This window comes from Hydractinia symbiolongicarpus, chromosome 8 (genome assembly GCF_029227915.1).
Source record: "Hydractinia symbiolongicarpus strain clone_291-10 chromosome 8, HSymV2.1, whole genome shotgun sequence".
NCBI lineage: Eukaryota > Metazoa > Cnidaria > Hydrozoa > Anthoathecata > Hydractiniidae > Hydractinia > Hydractinia symbiolongicarpus.
Genome location: NC_079882.1, coordinates 19,077,109 through 19,096,696, shown reverse-complemented (window position 1 = coordinate 19,096,696; position 19,588 = coordinate 19,077,109). Strand labels below are relative to the sequence as shown.

General features: G+C 33.1%; 1 protein-coding gene across 3 annotated transcripts; it reads left to right on the top strand.

The window, feature by feature from the left end:
- The first annotated feature begins 254 nt into the window (after positions 1-254).
- On the top strand, positions 255-18,777 carry LOC130654466 (CAP-Gly domain-containing linker protein 1-like). 3 transcript variants are annotated; one of them, XM_057457052.1, is made up of 12 exons: positions 255-1,201; positions 7,105-8,233; positions 13,061-13,593; positions 13,811-13,940; positions 14,963-15,121; positions 15,205-15,260; positions 15,508-15,613; positions 15,916-15,989; positions 16,065-16,157; positions 16,715-16,834; positions 17,530-17,627; positions 17,707-18,777. In XM_057457052.1, exons 1-12 carry the CDS (start codon positions 1,046-1,048, stop codon positions 17,993-17,995), a joined length of 2,943 nt encoding a protein of 980 aa, XP_057313035.1. In that variant the 5' UTR covers positions 255-1,045; the 3' UTR covers positions 17,996-18,777. The 3 variants fall into 3 exon arrangements, with proteins under 3 accessions (XP_057313035.1, XP_057313036.1, XP_057313037.1); XM_057457053.1 differs by lacking the exon at positions 255-1,201 and adding an exon at positions 3,665-3,803; XM_057457054.1 differs by lacking the exon at positions 255-1,201 and adding an exon at positions 5,633-5,768.
- The last annotated feature ends 811 nt before the right edge of the window (positions 18,778-19,588 follow it).

The window sequence follows — 19,588 nt, the reverse complement described above, 5'->3', positions numbered from 1 at the left end:
TGTAAACGACGACAGTGACTAAAATTGGTACATGTTAAAAAAAATAATTATAAATTAAAAATATCTGTCGTTTGGAGAATTTTTGCCCTTGAATTTCTTTGTTAATTTACTATTTTCCTATAAGCGAAATAAAATTTGTTTCCAGAGCTCTATACCACCCCATATAATTAAACAAAAAGGGGAAATTCTCGTGGTTGGTTTCAAAGCAAAATCACAATGCTGTCATATGGTTAGTATTCTAAACTTAATCTCAGCCTTTCCTGTTTTTGAAAGGTGATTGTATAAAAACAGTTCGCACGAAAGGTTTGGACACAAAGGTGACTTCCTCGGCGTTAGTAATCGGCGAAGTTTAACTGCCAAATGTGGTCGATGAAACTAATTAACCTCGTTGTGGCAATTAAACTTAAATACAGTATCACAACTTTGCGTTTTATTTACTACCATCAACCCACGGTGTAACCGCAATGTCATTGTGTTTTCCCTGAAGAAAGAGAAAGTGAACGAGCGATTGAACATGTTAACTTAGTGTGGAGTTTTTATAGTGTGTATGCGATGTTGAATGTTTGTCATGACACAGACATAATGGAGTTAATATTTTAGTTGTTTATTGGTTTTTATTGAATTGTTCTTGTCTGTTCTCACTTAGTCCTCAGCCTGTGAGTCATATGGTCTGGTTTCTTTTATAGTTTATTGATGTTAAATATGATTGGTTTTTTTGGAATCGAAATTACTTATCTATGTTACTGATACTCAGTTTTTTTGGTTTTTTGTATGTGCGGGAATGTTGTACTATTATTTTTTTCACATAATATAAGGTTCAGCAGTATGAAGTCTGGGTATGAGGTTGTTACGTATAGGTAAATAAAGCAGTGACTGTTGTTTTTTTAACAACAATTTTTATATAATGTTTTATTATCCGTATCTTTCACTACGCATTCAATGACTTGCTTTGTTTCAACTCGTGTTCTAATTGGTTGTTTAAACATTCCAGTCTCCATGGTTACGTTGCTTCTGTGTAAATAAAACGACGGCGATCAATGAATTAATGTGCTCAACACGAGTTCTGCACACACGAGAGAAAAAAAACCTTGCAATTTTTATAACGAAAAAGAAAACACGGAAATATCTTCTGTATGATTCCAAGATGGCCGCCGGAAAAACAGAGAAGCTAAGTACGAAGAATACGTTAGCAATGAATAAGGTATCTTAGTTAATTAGTTCCTATTATGTCTTAATCGCCTCTAGATAGTGATGCGTTTATTGTGGTGATTGTATCTTACAATTTGATTGAATCATAGTCACTCAGATCCAGTGACAAATATTTTTTTATAATATAAAAAAGATTTACTTTGTAAAGTTTCAATAGTCGTTATAAACGAATTGATTTTACTATTAGGCTATCGCTGAACATTAGAGTAGATATATTTTTGTGAAACAAGGACTTTTTGTACACTCTACAAGACGAGACGAATCGTGTACATGTTTTTCAACTAAAGTTATTTACAAAGTCTGCACATTGTTTATTTACGATGTAAGTAAAATATTATGTCTGTTTGAAATAGTGATGCGCATAATAAAATATTATGTCTGATAATATTTTCAAGTTTTGACAGATTTTACTAAACTTACTATAGCTTCTTTATAGAATATATGTTAAATATATTCTGAATATTCTCTTTGTTTGGTTGTATAGTATTATGTACGAATGACGGAAGACAATGACGGAAGTTGATTTTGTTGCTATCAAAACACACGGCGACATTATGAAGCTGCTATTAAGAGATTTATATTACAGTTTTCGTCACCGCATGTGGGAAGCTTTACTTTCACATGACGTTTTAAGCTCGGTTTCCAATTAAGTCCGTAACTGGCGTACAAGAGATGTTGTGTAATTGTTGTAGAAATAGAAAAAATTCTGTCTCTACAACATTTATTGTACAACATCTCTTACATTGCTTTGTTGTACAACATCTGTTTCCAGTAAAGTCGTAACGACGATTGTTTGTTGCTCAACAATTTTCATAATAATGGAAACCAAACTTTAAGCGGTAAAGATAACTGCGAAATAGACCATTGAAATGCGACTTTAGTGACTTACACGAAATACAGTTAAGCAATGGACAAGCTTTTACTGCATTTTTTTACCTGAGTTATACACTTTAGTAAAATCAGAAAAAATGTTAAATTTTTACTCTAAAGCAAAATCTCTAACCTAAATGTTAAAACGGAGAGTGTATAAGTAGTTATCTTACTTGTATACAAGACCACCCAACCTCATTCATCTCCTAATTTCGAAAGATACAAGATTCCCTGAAGGTGAAGTTAAAGACTGCTTTATTTTGTTTTTCTAAAAGTTCTTAAAAAGGTATGGTTGGAGACTGCTGGTGCGGCATTTTTCAAATCAAACACAAGTACTTTGTGTTTCACTGATGAACATATATCAAAATAAACTAGTGCTATAAGAATCAGAAGAAAAAAAACACTATGACAAGAAACAGGTTATGAGTATTGGTAATGTGAGAGTACAAGCCACAGAATCAGGTTGTAAGACATTTACGCTGAGATATGTAATATGATATGATACCTGAATTTTTAACCTTTGTGTATTTTATTATTTAAAGCCAACGCAGAGAAAATATTCAAATGAGAGAAAAAAATATAATCATTGAATTTGACTGATTCTTGGTCATTTCGATCTGGAAATTAGTCCGCCAAAAGTATTCAAATTCAAAAATTCTTTAAAAACCTTTGTGTCAAGGAAGAAGTGGTCAAAAACATTGCTTGAAGAAGTTTAGCTTTTTTGAAATTATCAACTTGATAAACAAACAAACTAAGAAGCCTAGGTTCGACGACGTATAGGCTTTTTTAAGATTTTAATTTTAAGGAATATGGAGAACATTAACGTAATATTAGCAAGCTTCGTGGTCCGTTATTCATAATATGTCGTATACTATACAGTCATATCATCTTGCTTGGACAGAAAAGATAATAAAAATAACAATGAAAGGTATTTTTTTTTAAAAAAATGTTAACAAATCAAACATTTTCTAGCCACAGGCTTTCCGCTACTACACGCGTTTTTTATAAGAATATACTCTATATAAGAACAATTAAGATGAAAATAGAGAAAAGTGAAGAATATCTTAAGAATATGCTCATCTTGAAATTTATTTTTTTTATTAACTCATGTAAACTTCTATCTACCTGAGAAATGACATGGGTGAAATCTCTTTTCTCAGGTTTCATTTAAAGTACCCTTCCCCCCACACCCCCCCCCTCCCAACAAATCTAGTTGTCTGTTTGTCAGTTGAATTAGGATGCTTAAAAAACAGCACCTCAGGGGGTAATTTCTAGTTTGCATTCTCAGACTTTTTAAACTTAACTGTGCTATTAATGTTAAGAATATATCGGAATGATTTTTGTTAAAATGTTGAAATGAGAAACATTATTTTTCAAAAAACACAACCTGTATCACATTACTTCTGTATGTGAGTAATTGATTGCAACAAACAAAAATGTGTATGTTATTAATTTCATTTCCAACTTTTCTTTGTTCATGTTTGTTTCCAATTTTTTCTTTTATCTTCGTTTAACGGTGTTTCGGGTTTTATATTGCTGTGATATTGCATAAATAATTCAAGATGGTCCCTATCAATGAATTTGATGAAAGTTCTTGTTAAAACTCTTTTTTTCCGTTACGATTAGTTTTTTAAAAGAAAGTTGAAAGGAAAGAAGTTTGTTTTTCTGTGAATTGTTAAAAAATGTATCGAAGAAGCAAAATTCCACGAAGAAAATCTTTCTCTGTAAGTATTAAAATATTTCATGTTCAAGTTAAAACAACAACATAACATTAAATAAGTTAACGCTTGTCGAAACACAATCGTACTTTTAGCAAAATACAGTATACCTTACAACCAAACTAACTGCTACATGTTAACAGTCAGTTTGGATTTAAACTCCATGGCAACAACAGTCTAAAGCCATGAACAGCCACACCTATAAATTTATCTCAGAGAGCTGAGAACTAGAGTTGTGTTGGGGCAAGGTTTTTAATTTTTGTAATCAAAAAAACAAATATATACGTTTTTTAAATCATTGTCTTTGACATCGAGTTTAACACTAAAATAAATCAGTGAGAAAAACGCCACCTCGTCCCCAGATTCCCTATTCTGTTCTTTGATCTTGAAGTAAAAGTGGGTAAAATAACGATGCAGCTTAAGTTCAGTTATTCTATTATAGCCATGAAAACACAAAATCTCAACCTTGGTTCTAAAACCCTTTTATAGAGATTTATATAGGAGGAAACGAGACATGGGGACGAGGCTGTGCAGACAAGGTTTGGTCTCATTAATTAAACAATTTAATAGTATGCTGTTAATTTTTAAACATTCGCGTCCCATCCGCGTATTGTTGCTACTATCGAAACATTCGCGTCTCATCCTCGTATTGTTGCTACTATCGAAACATTCGCGTCTCATAACCGCGTATTGTTGCTACTATTGAAACATTCGCGTCTCATAACCGCGTATTGTTGCTACTATCGAAACATTCGCGTCTCATCCGCGTATTGTTGCTACTATCGAAACATTCGCGTCTCATAACCGCGTATTGTTGCAACTATCGAAACATTCGCGTCTCATAACCGCGTATTGTTGCTACTATCGAAACATTCGAGTCTAATAACCACGTATTGTTGCTTCTATCGACTTACTTTTGATCTCAGAGAAATGTGGCGAACACCTGGCTTTTTAAAAGCTTTTTAAAAATTATTACAAGTAATTTTTATAATGTCCATAATAGCTAAACGTTTTTTTATAAGCAACACAAAATTTCGGTTGAGTTTTTTTGCATTTTTCAGGGTCAACTGTCGCTTAATTGTTGCTTGACCAAACAATCATCACGTGTTTTCCTATTCAGTAAGGCTGGTATCTACCACATTTGTCGTCGTATCAAAACTTGATGGTTTTTAGAACAAGGAAAGTGTCGGAAACTGACGCTGTTTTTAAAATGCTTTTGCCTACCCACTTCAAGATGACTGTTTAGAATGTCCAATTGGCTTTGTTAAGGATTTGAACCTCATTTTGTTTATAAGGTGTTGTTAATAGAAAAATAGGTGCAAAACGTATATGATTATATGTATTGATATAGCTACTGTCTGATTTTTTGGCTGAAAATTTTGCTTTAGTTACCAACTGAGTTGCATATTATTTGTATTTGTCTATGAAATGATGAGAAGTCAATGACCCTTTGTCCAAAGTATACAAGGAAGCCTGTAAAATAATTTGTCACTAGGTGTGGCCCTGTAAGCAACGCTTGCTTCCCCGTTTCGCTATAACAACCCTTCATCGCAGAGGAATAACTTTTTTATTAATTTATTAAGATGGAAATAAATAGTGAAAATAAAACATTATTATAATTATTAATGTTCTATTATGAACATTCAACATGTTAAAAGAGGAAAACTGCTTTTTCAAAATAGTTCAAAGCTTGTATGACACAAATTTGACAAATCATAATTCCCTGTGACAAGCTTATTCAAAGAATGCTTTGGTTTTTGTTCATCGCATTTTGAGGGACACAAAAGATTTATTTACAGCGTGGTATGTGTTCTATTCTTCGTGCTAATTAAAATCCTTTGGTTTTATCTATAGCTTTACAAGCATTTCTAAATTATACCGCATCTGTAGTTAGTATTTTTGTAAGAAAGCGCGAGAGTAAATGTAAGAGAGGGTTTCTATGCTATGTTTTTCTTCCCTTCACCGTACAGGGTAGGTTTTCTACGTTTTTATTGTAGTTTTACTCAAAATAAACATTGATCTGGAAGATTTATGTAAATTAATGTTGTTGTTATAATACACTGGCTTACAAAGGTTAACTTTAAACCGTTAAATAAGCTTTTGGAACTAGTAAAATTGATCTGTTATGAAAAACTCTTTATCGCCAACCCTTATTGGCGTTAATTTTTATGTCGGGCGGTAAAACGTCCGGTATTAACTAATAATTCATGTGCGCAGTCATACGACTTTTAGTATTTGATTCATCCCCAGATTCTTGAAAAGCTAAACAATAAGTGTTCTGTAAAATAAATCCTCATAACATTCTGAAATAAAAACCATTACATAAATTTAGGAACATTTTTCTTTTAGATCCAGTTACGTAAGATACTAGGAATTTAAGCCTACTCGCTTTTTTTATGTAAGAAAGTACTTTATAAGAAACTGACTAGTCGTCTTTAAACAAATTAAGAAACTTGTAGTAGTTAAAAAATGTAAAAAAAATTTAAGTAAGAAACTTTTCTCACACACGCCTCCCATCAATCGGACGAATATCGAGTAAATTATCCTGATAAATTGGACGACTACTTAGAACTTCAATAAATCAGATATCATTTTAGAAGATGAAAAAAAGGCGAAAAGTCATTATTTCATCTTTTTTGTATACATGTTGATCTATATGTTCTTATAGAACCTGTGAACATTAAGAAACTTTAAGAACTCAGACTTTAAGAAGCTTTTACTAGCTGGCAGTTTGCTTGGTTTCTTAAAAAAGAATAAACCTGTAATTTGATTCACAAGTTCCAGAAAAACTGCTAAACGTTTGCAATGCAACTACCAAGATATCCAAATTTTACTCGAACGAGTGTTAAAACTCCGAGGATTTTTTGCTTATTTAATTTTAAGATGGTCAGCTGAACTTACGTCTTTTTGGGGGGTTGGGGGGGGGGAAACTGTGACATTAGTTAAGTTTGATATTTTATAAACACAACAACAACAATAATAATCATCATGTTTCAGAAGGGTTTAATTCGCGTGTTTTTTGAAACAACATTGTTAATGCGGGGAAGAAAATAAAATAATGCAAGATTACAGTGGCTTGACAGATAAAATATTTGAAAGAAGTAATGTTTTCTCTGGCATAGTAAAAAAAAAACTAATTTTTTATATAATCATGTCATCTTTAGCTTGTTTGTGAATAATGATTTCAAATTACCAGCATTTTTGTTACAGCTGTTTTCTCTGTATCAAAGATGGTTCTACGCAATGCGATAAAAGACAAAATTCACCTTGTTTGATAATATTTAACGTTTATCTCTTCTTTATCTAGACGGGATCACGTCACGGTAAACCGTCGTCATTATCGTCATTTGCTGGCTCGTCAAAATTAGTTCGCCGTCTTAATCGCTCTTCTAAAAAACAACAACTTAACATTGGAGACCAAGTATCATTTTTATACAACGGGAAAACCCAACTTGGTATAGCACGCTACACCGGTTCCACAAAATTCAGCGCGGGAAAATGGTGTGGTATTGAGTTATTTGAAAACAGCGGAAAGCATAACGGTACTGTTAAAGGTTATCAATACTTTATATGCAAACAAGGTCATGGAATATTTATTCCCCTACAGAAGGTAACCGCTGTGTTGCCCAATCAGATAAGTGACGACATGAAAATTACAATAAAAAGCATAAAGACTCCAAGGAAGTCCAAATCTTCTATTGACAATACTAGTGACGAACTATCTCTGCCTAGAAATGGACTCTCCCAAAGCAGCGATTCTGGAATAGAGTCACCCAGTCATCATATTAATGCTGGGCGGCCTAAACAACCCACCCCAATATCTAATTCCAGGAGGAAAGACAGCAAAAGGGAAAATATTGTTATATCTTCCTTTGTTACTCCTTCACCTGAAAAGGCTGTTTTATTAAATCATGAAAATGAAAACGAGAATGAGAAAGAAATATTCTGTAAACATTCAGATTATGGCTATTTAAGCAAACTTTCGCCGAAAGGTAAATTTACTGGTCATATTGTATCAAGTGAAACGAAAAATGATGTTGAGAAAGAGACCGATAGGGAGGGAGACGGAGAACACAATGAGAACGATGATGTATTTTCAGAAGGTGTTACCACAACCCAGAGATTGTCATCACCGGACGATGGAACATCCAAAATACCTCGTAGGGTTACGTCGTTTAAAGTAAAAGACAGTGAAAAAACAGAACCACACGAAAGTCCTCCTTTGGTTTTTCCGAGAAAAAAAATATCTTTGAAAGACAATATTGTAACTTCTGCACCAATAATCTCGCGATCAACAAAAAATAGCACCTCCGATGGAGGAAAAATAAAAGAAACTTATGAACAGAACAAAGTCTATACTCCTTCGTGGACGAGAAAGAAGAATTCCCTGAAAGAAAAACAGCAAGTGGATAGAAAAGAAAATGGTATAAAAAGAGGTAGGGTTTTGTTTATTGTTATATTTATGTATATATATTTTTTTTAATTCAATATGCGTTCGCGTGCATATCATTTTATTTCATTAATATAATATGAATACTATTTATTTTCATCTTTTTTTTAATCAAGTGTAGCGTTTTTTTATGTTTTTTTTTTTGCACCTGTTTATTTGATATGCATGAAACGAAAAACTCTTCTTCATTTGCAGTTTAAATAAGATTTTATATACAAACGTGGCACGCAGTAACAGCTTGAAGAATTCAAGTGGGAGACAACAGAAAATAATTCGACTTTTCTGAAATATTTTTAAATCGACTATAATTAGGAAACAAGTTTGTTTATAAAAAAAGTGGAGCAAATACCGTGAAAATATGAGGAGGAGTATTTTTAATCGTTTTAAGAAGAAACAAAATTCAAGACAGCAAAAAGCAGTGAATTTATTTAAGTATTGCTATGGCGGCGGTATGTCGTTGTTGTTGTTATCGTTGTCCAGCCTCATCCCCAGGCGTTCTGACCTTTTTGACATTGAGGACCGGCGACGAAGTAACCGTGTTAGTCGCCAAGCAAGCTCTGCGACTTTGACATTCAAACTATAACAAACCTCGTTCTTAGAGTTTGCTAGAGTTTGGTGTTCTCTGCGTTTGTTGGTCATTTTCGCGAAAGTTTATGCCTTTGAAAATTGTAAAACAGCGAAACGCGGAAGTTTTTTCAGGCGAAGTGAGATTGAGACGCGAAAGTTTCACTTTTAAAACTTGGTTGTCAGGGTAAGAAATAGCGCTCTGACATCTAACGCAACAAACATTTTGAGACATATATTTTTGACAAGGATGATGTGAAAAAGCATGCACGTATTTTTTAAGAATCTTTTTTTTAATTTTTATTTTAATGTCAAGGAAGAAGTTACTAGGTGCTACTATTGAAAAAAAAGAAAGGAAATTATTAAGTAGATTATCAAAGTTTAAGCCTAAATTGCAGAATTTCTATGTTTACAGCCTGGCCAGTTGCTTAGTTTTTGACTTTGTAACTTTGTATTGCTTATGCATGTACTACATGTGTGACGAATGATTATCATAAACAAAACATGTCAGTGCGGAATCACGTGGTTGACGGTGTTATAACTTAAAACAGAAGTTACGGATATATGGCAAACACGAATCATAATAATGACCAACCTCTCTCATATATTTCTAAAAATTTGACTAAAAAGATTAAAGATCACTGGAAAATAAGATGGTCCAAATGCCCCGAGAAACGGATGCCGTTTACCGTCACATTTCGTTATAATTGTTTACATTGTCTCGAGTAATCGCTGTGACTTTATGTAGGTTAAAAGTTAGTCGAGACAAGATTATTTTTGTGCTGATTTTCTAACCAGCACACGATGAGGCGAAAAGGTCTAGATTTATTTTTTCATATTGATATATAAATTGTTACAGATAGAAATGTATTAGGTAGGTTAATAATTTTCAATTCGTTTAAATTAGGGTTGTGTAGTGGGTCCGTATGTTTGTAAGCGAAGAAAATGTACGTTATACGCCATGCTGGGAAGACAACAAGGTTTCTTGAGCTTATTAGATAGATAGATAGATAGATGTGCATATTTTACATGGCTAGCCTCACAAATATCGAGGGATATACCCTGTCTATTATTTCCAGTAGGGGCCATGGCTTAGATGGAGAGTCCTAGAGTATTTAATGCTCATTTTGAGCAACGCAGACCCAATTAGGGCCCGCGCTCTACTAGACAACTCCCGGCAACATCCAACGGCCCACACAGTGTGCCATCTTCCCAATTTCCCTCACATGGCTTGGGTTAACCCGGGGCTATGGTAACATTCACTCGCCCATGTTGAATCCCACACAGAGTACGAGAGCTATAACCACTAATCTACGGCGCCACAAATTACAACAAAAACTGTTATTCAATGAATAGCTGTGATAAAATCCAATAAATAAGGGGCCTTCGAAATTTTTTTTCGGGCCCCGTTAGCGGGATATCGCCGCTAAGGGGGGGAGAGGGGGTCTGAAGCTTGAAAAAAAAATCCGCTAAGGATTGAGAAATTTCAAAAATTTGTTCGTGGCCTGAAAATTCTTTGTCGTTCGTGATCATAATTCCTCTTGTCATCAATTCCGATAACTTTTATCTACAAAACACGCCCCCTAAGCCTTCCAAGATTTTATCCGAATGTATGTATTCACGGACAGAAATCCGCTAAAAGAGGGGGGATAGGGTCCGAATCTTAGCGGCAATATCCCGTTAACGGGACCCGAAAAATTTTTTCAAAGGCCCCTAATAAACTGACAGTACAACGACAAAATTGCACCTTCCTTCTTCTCAACAAAATTTAAATGAGAACAATAAGCTTATGCGCGTTGCATTTCGGGCCCAAACCGGGCAGTTTCGGACGGACCCAGGTTTTTCTGAGCGGTTACAGACAAAAACCTTGAAAAAATCTCATGTTTTTCCATAATCAAAAGCACTGTTTTAATTCCAAGGTTTTTCTGTTTGTTTAATAAAAGATCTAGCAACATCAGGGAGCAAGAATAAAAAAATCAAGTTTAGTTAGCTATCATATACCCTCCTTATTATATGATTATCTAAACTACTCTGCTTGCCAGGTAATTTCATTGTTTTGACTATAAGCCATCTCTCAAAAACAAATTTGCAAAAATGCAGCTAACAAGACATAATTAATTATAATTAAAACATTCAACATCATTATTTCTTGACATCATTTGACTATTTTTTACCTTGAATATTTTCTTCTCTGAATTAAATTATGAAGAGACAGAATCAAGATACAAAAGGACATTTTAAAACAAATCTGAAGTTCTTCTCCCAATAACCATAGCCAGTGTTAAAATTTACGAGAAGTTCTTTTATCCCAAAATGATTGCCACATTTTGCACAGGCTGCATAATCTAGTAAATATATCAGAAGGTTTAAATGATTAGAAAATTTTCACATCAATACGCTCTTGTTTAAGACAAAAGATCTTCTTTATTACCTTTTATTACATATTTACATATTTGCAAATTCAAAACAAAATCTCAATTCATATCCCTATCAATACGCTATTACAACCTACAAAAAAGCTGGAGAACAAGTAAAAGCTATGTTTTATGAGGCTATATATATATATATATTTCCAGTCAGTTGTTGTTATTGCAACGTATTGCATAAACTGTTGCTCTTCCTTCTAAAAATATTTTACCCAATGCAACTCACATCAACAACGCAAAACATTTGCAGTTCATCAAATTTATTTTAAAAATTTTCCTTTTTCCTGCTGTATGGTAGAAAGTAGAAAAAAATAATATGCGCTTAAATGCCCAATGGGCTTTTCTTTGCAAAAAAATAAAATATTAACTTACAGAAAAGTAAGCAGCGGTGGCTATTTTGTATCAGCGAAAGTAGGTTGTTGGAATATATTTTTAGACACTGGTAAGGTTAAGAGGTACTGTGCGTATGACATAATTTTTCGTGTGGAAACTTTGCAGCATGTGTTGTCTGTCAATGTGAAGAAAGAAAGTTAGTTGAGTAAATTTATGAAAACTTTGGTTTTTTATTCTAAATTTTAGAATTTTTCATATTCTTGAAAAAGAATATTTTCAACTTTTTAGAAAGATTGTTAAGATAGATAGATAAAGATACTTGCTCAAATTATTTCCAAACTTGCCCAAATTATTTCAGAACTTGCCAAATTATTAATGCAAAACAGCCTTCAAAGTATTACATTATTGTGTGACGTTATTAACTATATTAGAGTAAATTTTATCAAATGAAGCCTTTTATGAGAACTCTGCGCCACAGGAATTTTACACCGTTTTCCAGCAAGTCAGAACCCTCTTTAAAACAATCAATGGCACACAATCTACAAAACTCTAAAAAAATGAATAAAATCAATTAATTATTAGGGAGAGGTGCAAGGATATTTTCATTTGCATTACCAGTGCAAAATATCAATTTATCTTCTTATTTGAATCAATCAAAACAGTGGTCAGCTAATTTCAAAATGGATGCAAATAACAAACAACCAGATAAGGAAATCATACTTATTAGATCATATAGAGAATTTGATACACAGAATCAATTTTTTTGTCAGCAATTAAGATTATCAACATTATGGTAATCTTCAGAATCCTGATGTTGTTATCTTTTTTTTTTCAAACTCTCATACATTTTACTATAGTTTTGTTTTTATCATTTATGAAATTAAAATTAAAAGCAATATTTCTCTCTTCAAATTTTTTTGTATTGGAAGACTGCATCGCATGAACATAAAATATACAAGATTCTAGTTTCTTAACAGAATACAACAGCTGCAACAAGATATATATTATTTGCGTTTTTTTCTGTTGTGGGTCATGCAATATTGATAAGGTGAAACCTTGGTTAGTTTTTTTTAAATATTAATAAAGAAAGAAGTTTTTATTACATTTCTGTAGTTTTAACTTACACAATTACTTTTTAAAACAGAAATTAAAATGGTCTCCAAAAAATTTTGGTTCTTTTGCTTTGCTTGTGTTTGTAGAAGAAGAAATAGGGGTAATGAATTTGTATTTTGTCAAGTGCTCTTTACTGAACTACCATTATTTTTACAATATTTTCACAAGTATAAACTTTTTTTTGCCCTGCAAGTCCTTGATATATTAATCATAATAAATGAAAGTTAAAAATCAAAAACACTAACAAATACAATTCCTAGCGAAAATGGGCTGTCTAAAGTGGTTGTATACAGACAGACAAAACAATCTATGTTTGCGTATGAAGCGGAACGATGTATAAACGAACCTATTTTAATTTTTTCATCTTTTTGTCATAGGAGGCAGTCATGATGAACCAGCATTTATCATGGGAAACAATAACGCCACGCAACGTGGATCTCTTCGCAAGCAAAACACGATTGGCTGTGAAGTGGACTTACGTAATAACCAAAATACAGATGAAATTTATTCACAACACGAAGTACAGGGTGCAATTGTTATTGACAGAAAAGGAAAGGAAAACAAAGCCAAACCAAAATCCAGTGTGAAAACGAACGGTTTTATCACAGATGCAAAATTTAAAAGTTATAAAGACCTACAAAAGGAAATTGACGATCTTCGTAACCAGCTGAATGAAAGGACTAATAGAATTGCTGATTTGGAGGTGACGTTAAAAAATAATATCAACAAAAAAGAAGAAGAAAAAATACAATACGAAAATGCACAAGAACTTATGCAAAATGAAGTTACAGACAAAAATAAAAATATAGCCGAACTAAAAGAGAGGATATTTTGTGCTGATTCTCTACTGGATACTTCAAACAAAGGTTTGCAAGCGTTAGCAGTTGTAATACAGTACTACCTAACGCAGGTTAGTGCCCCTTTTAAAATACAAAAACTTCTGTCTCAATGGAACATCATTTTTCAGAATTAAAGTAACACTCATTTTAGTGGGGATGGCTAGAAAAGTATATCTCACAAATTTCGCGAATAGCGAATTACCAAATAATTTTTGAGCAAACTAATTTTTGCAAGATTTAAAGAAACTCGCAAAAATTAATTCTAATAAATTCACAAACCTTGTTTAGGTTGAAGAAGCTACAGAACAGCTTCGCAATGTTAAAAAGGAGAAAACTGACATAACACGTCACCGCGATGACCTTCTGACAGAGAAAAATGAATCTGAAGCACAAATCACAGATTTGACAACTAGTCTGAGTAAGTACTGTAGGTTTTTATCACATGGCGACCTTGGTCATAGAAAAATAAATTTGTCATTGAACATTAAAGTCCTTGAAAAAAATTTCAAGAAGTCTTAAACAGGAAGCAAATAACATAACATGTGCTTTGCTGGTGCTGTCTATATTTGCTTTTACAATCCAAATCATGGGCGTGGTTATCACAATGTGCAGGGTTCCAACTGCAACTTCTTGATGTCATAGTAAAAAAAAACTTGTGTTGATCATATTCGAGTTCTTCAAAAATAGAAAAAAGTTATCTAAGAAAAAACGTCAGTTTTTAAGATTTATTGTATAAAAACACATCCTCGGAATAACCTGCTCACAGTCCTGTTAAAGCACTGAACATTGTTAATGAATGTTGGATAGACTTAACATATATAGTTCGTCGTATTCTATTTCTGTTGCCTCGCTATGCCAACGTGAGAAATTATTAAACACGAACGTGGCTAAGTTTAAACTGTTTCCGACATGGCCGTAACCGCACAAAAGATCTATAATTAATGACTTTTTCTTAACGCAATGTATGCTTGAGTGATATAATTTGTATCGAATATTTAGCAAGTCACACTTATCGTTATTGCTTCGTTTATAAAAGTTTTTATTACACAGCGTTAAATTTATATAAGAATTATGAAATTTTTACGCTACAAAGTAACAGTTACACGAAAATCTGGTAAAAACAAAGAAAGTAAGTATAAAAAATGTCGAACACATGTTGTGTTTAAGCGAATGTTTTTTGACTTCTACGAGCAGTTTCTTATGAAGGGTTTGTGAGTCTAAATAAGTGACATATTTAAGAGTCCTGCAGACAACATGTTACTCTAGAAAAACAAAAAAACTTATACATTACTTGTTTGCGGAAGTGCTGTTTTCAGTTACCCCCAGGATGGAGAGCATGTAGGGCGAATAAGAAGACGAAATGATTACGGAATTTCGCAGAATAAATTACCGTATGTCAACTTCGAAACGTCTTAAAGAAATAATTTTACGCTGTTTTAGACGCTACAAAATGTCGATGTGAAGAAGCGGTAAAAGAACTTCATTCCCTCAAGCTTAATCACGATGTACAAATCACTGAACTGCAAAACAAATACGAGAAACAAGAGGAAGACATTCGTACAACTTTGGAGAAGCAAAATGATGTTCAAGTTAAAAATTGTAAGTTTGGCTATACCAGCGATTGTCCTCATTCGAAATGCGCTTAATTTCATGAAGTAGTTTTGTAACATTTTTTGTTTCAGTACTAGCGAAATATGAAGAGGAATTAGAAAAACTGAAGGCTGCCCATGAAAGTGAGGTAAGTACTCTATGTAGCCTTGCTTAGAAAAGAATCGGACATTAAAAAATGACCTTCGTTGACCTTTTTGTTCTGTTGTTTTTAATAAAGCAGATTTATTACTACAATACCATAATTAATCACTGATATTTTTCTTTTTACTGTCGCCATTTTGATCGGAAGTAATTTTGTAACATTTTCGTAAACGTCATTTTTAGTGTCAATTATATTGTTAGACAATTCTTTGTTAATCGCAATCATGTTTCAGCTCTTGCAATTAAATTCACACCATGGCGATGCACTTGAGGAAGTGAAGAAAGAAAAGGACGATGCTACATCTAATTTGCAGAAACGGCATGAACAAGAACTGAAAGGTATTTACCACCCCTGTTTCGTATACTCCCCATGAGAATTCTGCCGGGTTTAAAAACTTTCGGCAATGTGTATTAGATATTGAAAATATATATCCTTTGTAGAGTGAGTTTCGTTTGGTGAAATTCTTTTTTTTTTTAATTAAAATTTAAATCGGTTCCAAAATCCCACATGTCACGTGTTCCTTATATGGATTGATATATTCAAAACAGTGAAAGAATAAAAAATATATGGGTGGTGGCTCCACGTGAAATATTAAAGGGGTATGTTACTTTATTAACCTGAGTATCCGACTCTCTTATAGAGCAAAATGTCAAGCACGAGAAAGACGTAGAAATAATACAAGCCGACCACGCCCAACAATGCGACACACTACAAGTAAGTTGCGTTAGTGTTGTGTTTCTTGACGTTCACAAGATGAAGTTTATTTATAAAAAAATTACCTCATTTTAGAAAAGAATTAACACTTTGGAATCCGACAAAACTGATTTATCTAAAAGGTTGGAAGAAGTTGTTAAAGAAGTTGCAAGTGATGCCAAAGTTCAAGTGAGTTTTTTTTATTTATTTATTTGATGATAGATTTGTTCGATACATCGTACACAGTCTAGTTCCATGACGTAAATAACATAGGCTGTGTAATCGTCCTAAATATTATTTTTACCTTAGGGATTCCCATGATGATAGATATCAATAATTATGGAAATGCGTATTTCCAGAGCTCATTGCCAGGCTGATGAATTATTTTCGTGATGTCCTAAAAAAATGCATTTCACGATGATTAATTTTTGCTAATCAGTCAAGATTTTTTTTGCGAATGAGTCATTTTAGGTTTTGTTGCGAATAATTATTTTCACGAGTTTACAATTTTTTTGCAATTCAGGTCTATTTATTACGATAAGGTAGCGTTTAATTAATTTTGCTCCTATCACGGCTGTCAATTACTTTTTTAGCAAATAAGTTATTTCTGGTAATTTATTTTTTCCAATTGAATTTCCGAGGAATTTACATGAAAATAAGTTTTCGCAAAAATTAACCTAGTCGGCCCTTCCAAGTTTTTTTTTTTTTTCCGATAAAACCCCTTCACTTGGTTGCTTATTTTGTAGGCCGCGTTGGCGCAGTACAAACATTTACCAGCTGAGCTAGAAAGTTTACAAGTTGTTGTCGATATGAAAAATAGCGAGTTGAAAACTTTGCGAGTAAAATGTATGGAGTTAGAGAAGAAGGTAAGGTTTGCTTTGTTTTGAAGCAGGTTTCGTTGAACGGTAAAGAGGATAGGTTCACATTTGTGACGCAAACGCAAGAAAAGAAAAAATGCACAAGCTCGACACAAGATATCAAAACGTTTTGATGTTCTTCTGTTTGCGTCTACGTTTTCAAAATATCTTTGTAGTGTGCTCAAGAAAACGCAGACGCACAACAAACGTAAGAATATTCTCAAGAATAAAAATAAGAAAACTGTGGTGATTTAAAATCAAAAATTTATAAAAGTACTGAAAATGGAATTTGTCAAAGAAAAGGTTGTAAAAAAAATTGCTTTTGAAATATTTGTTTTGTAATGATAAAAATATAAAGAAAGATAAACCACTTTTTAAAACAGTTTGATGCTAATTTGTTTATCACCTATCCATCTACAGTGTGGTATATTCTGTTTTCTCTTTATATTCTGTTGTTCTTTTTTCTTTTCTTAGGTAATTACACCATATTAAATCCAAATATAATTCTTTTGCGTTTGCTTCAGAATTTTAAATTTAAAATTGCACATGCGTATGCTGCTTGGGAAAAACGATTTGTGAAAAAAAGTTCGCGGTTTATCAAGTTTAATTACTTTACGCAGGCGCAATGCGAGTAATCGTTTACCTGCCTAATTCTTTATGTTGTGTGTTGTTGCCTTTGAGATCGAACACGTGTTTCTTTGTAGGTTGAAGATTTCTACGAGTTGCAGACGAAATGCGATGTTTTGACTCAAGAGAATCAGTCTCTCGCTGAAGTGTTGAAAAAAAGAGTCAAAGCTGAAAGGTATGTTATTTACACCCCCTTATTTTATTCTGTATGTTTATATTCCTCAAGTTGATTGTTGACGTTGATTATCTTTTAGACAAATATCTGTGGAGAGAGATTCGTTAATAGAAAAGTTTGAACGAGAGAGTCGCAAAGTGTCTCGCTTATCTATGGAAAAAGAACAACTTATATGGCGTGCTTCTAATCCTGACCTGCGTTTTAGCGGGAGTTCACCAAACGTGTTCAATGAGGAAGACGAAGGCGACTCTCCACCGTCGCCGTTACTTAATTCAGGTTCCCTTTCTACGACAAAACAAATGTCGAAAAAGATGAAACGGAGGAGTATGAACTTTCCTTTATCGCAAAATGACTACGACTTAAGATAACGTTTTCTGTACCCCTGGCTGGATTTCTGAGATTGTCAGAAGATATAGTCTTTTTTGACGAGGCTGTTTAGTCTATTTTACTTGTTGAAGTTAGTTTTCTTTCATAACACTTGTTTTCTTTTCCAAAACAAATTTTATCTTCCTTAAAAATATATCTACTGTCTTCTTTCTTTTGCATGGCATTGGTGTGTTTTTTTTCTTTCAAAAATTTCTTAAAAAGGCTGGAACCTCCAAGAAAAAAGCTAGGAAAAAATCACCTTCGATCTTTTTATATTAATAATGACGTCCCTGCATGCGTTGTGATTGGCTGCTGGCATACCAATCACAATGTGGTGTTATTTTATATAATAGTGTAAACACCCCTTGATCACCACCCAACCTCACCCCCGGAAAATATCTCGATGATTTAGACTTCCCTTCCTTAAATATAAACCCATTTCTGATTTTTTAATATAAGACACCCCCAAAGGGAAATGAAAGACATTTCAACCAATTGGCTAATTTTGGGGAGGGGGTAATGTTACGTTTTCTTTCTGCCTCCTTTCAAATGCTTGTTAACGCCTAGACGAAAAATCCCTGCCAATCTTTAACGCAGGGATTTTTTAAAACGAATTGTAAATATATAAACGAAATATTAAGTACGTATACGCTGTTTAGTTACTTTTCTAACATTCGTCTCTCATCAGAAAAAAAACTAAACGCTTATTTTTGGTTTGGGAATTGTAATTATTTATATTCACTGTATTTTATCGAGTTTGCGAAAGTGCTATTGTAAATGAAAATGTGCTGTTCTTGTTCCTCTTCTGAAGATTTAAACACACCTCAATGGTACTTTGATTACCTTTGTTTCATCTTTTTATTTAACGCTTTCAATCTTAAAGAAAGACAGAAAGCTAAATGTGGGGAAATCCAATAAAGAAGGGATTCAAAAGACATGGAAAGATAGAGGTTGACTTAAAGGATTGAAGATCGTATTTCGATTAGGCAACAAGATGGAAGAGAGTTTCAGAGACAAGCAGTACATGAAAGAAGCTGACAGGGTATCCACGTTCTCTCAAAACTCCTCAATTCCCCTGTACAATTTGCTCTAAAAGTAGATTTTTTTAAACAACTTTCTGTTCAAATACCCTTAATTATAACAAGACTATGTTGACTGTCGCTTTTGCCTGTTGCTTTTGTATTGTAAATGCATAGAAAAATTCCATTCATAGAAATGTTACAATAATTTTAACATTAATTTTAACATTAACCTTTTTTAATATTCTCAATTTCTTTGGTAAATGTCCTCAAACCTTTTCAATTATTTTTATGAAAATACCGTATTTTAAAAGGTTGGGAATTCTCGTCAATTAAATATCCTTAAATTTGACAGTATAAAGAGAGTGGCCACTCTGTCTGGCAATTAGAGACCTGTGCTGTAAAATGGTGGGCGGTAGACGATAGCCCAGTAATTCTTGAGAAATTCTTCAACGATGGTGTTATTTCTTGGAAATACTTATAACAATCCGTGAGACAACAAGTGAATTTGACATTTAATACCATTTTTTATCCTCTTTTTAAGCTCTATCTAGCAGTACAAGTGGTTTTTTAATT

What these genes read in the sequence shown, in the direction of transcription:
- LOC130654466 (XM_057457052.1), top strand. Translation starts at nt 1,046, where the DNA reads ATGTGCTCAACACGAGTTCTGCACACACGAGAGAAAAAAAACCTTGCA. An exon ending in TACAGTACTACCTAACGCAG is followed by an intron (nt 13,594 to 13,810) that starts GTTAGTGCCCCT and finishes AACCTTGTTTAG; the next exon opens with GTTGAAGAAGCTACAGAACA. An exon ending in TGATGTTCAAGTTAAAAATT is followed by an intron (nt 15,122 to 15,204) that starts GTAAGTTTGGCT and finishes TTTTTGTTTCAG; the next exon opens with TACTAGCGAAATATGAAGAG.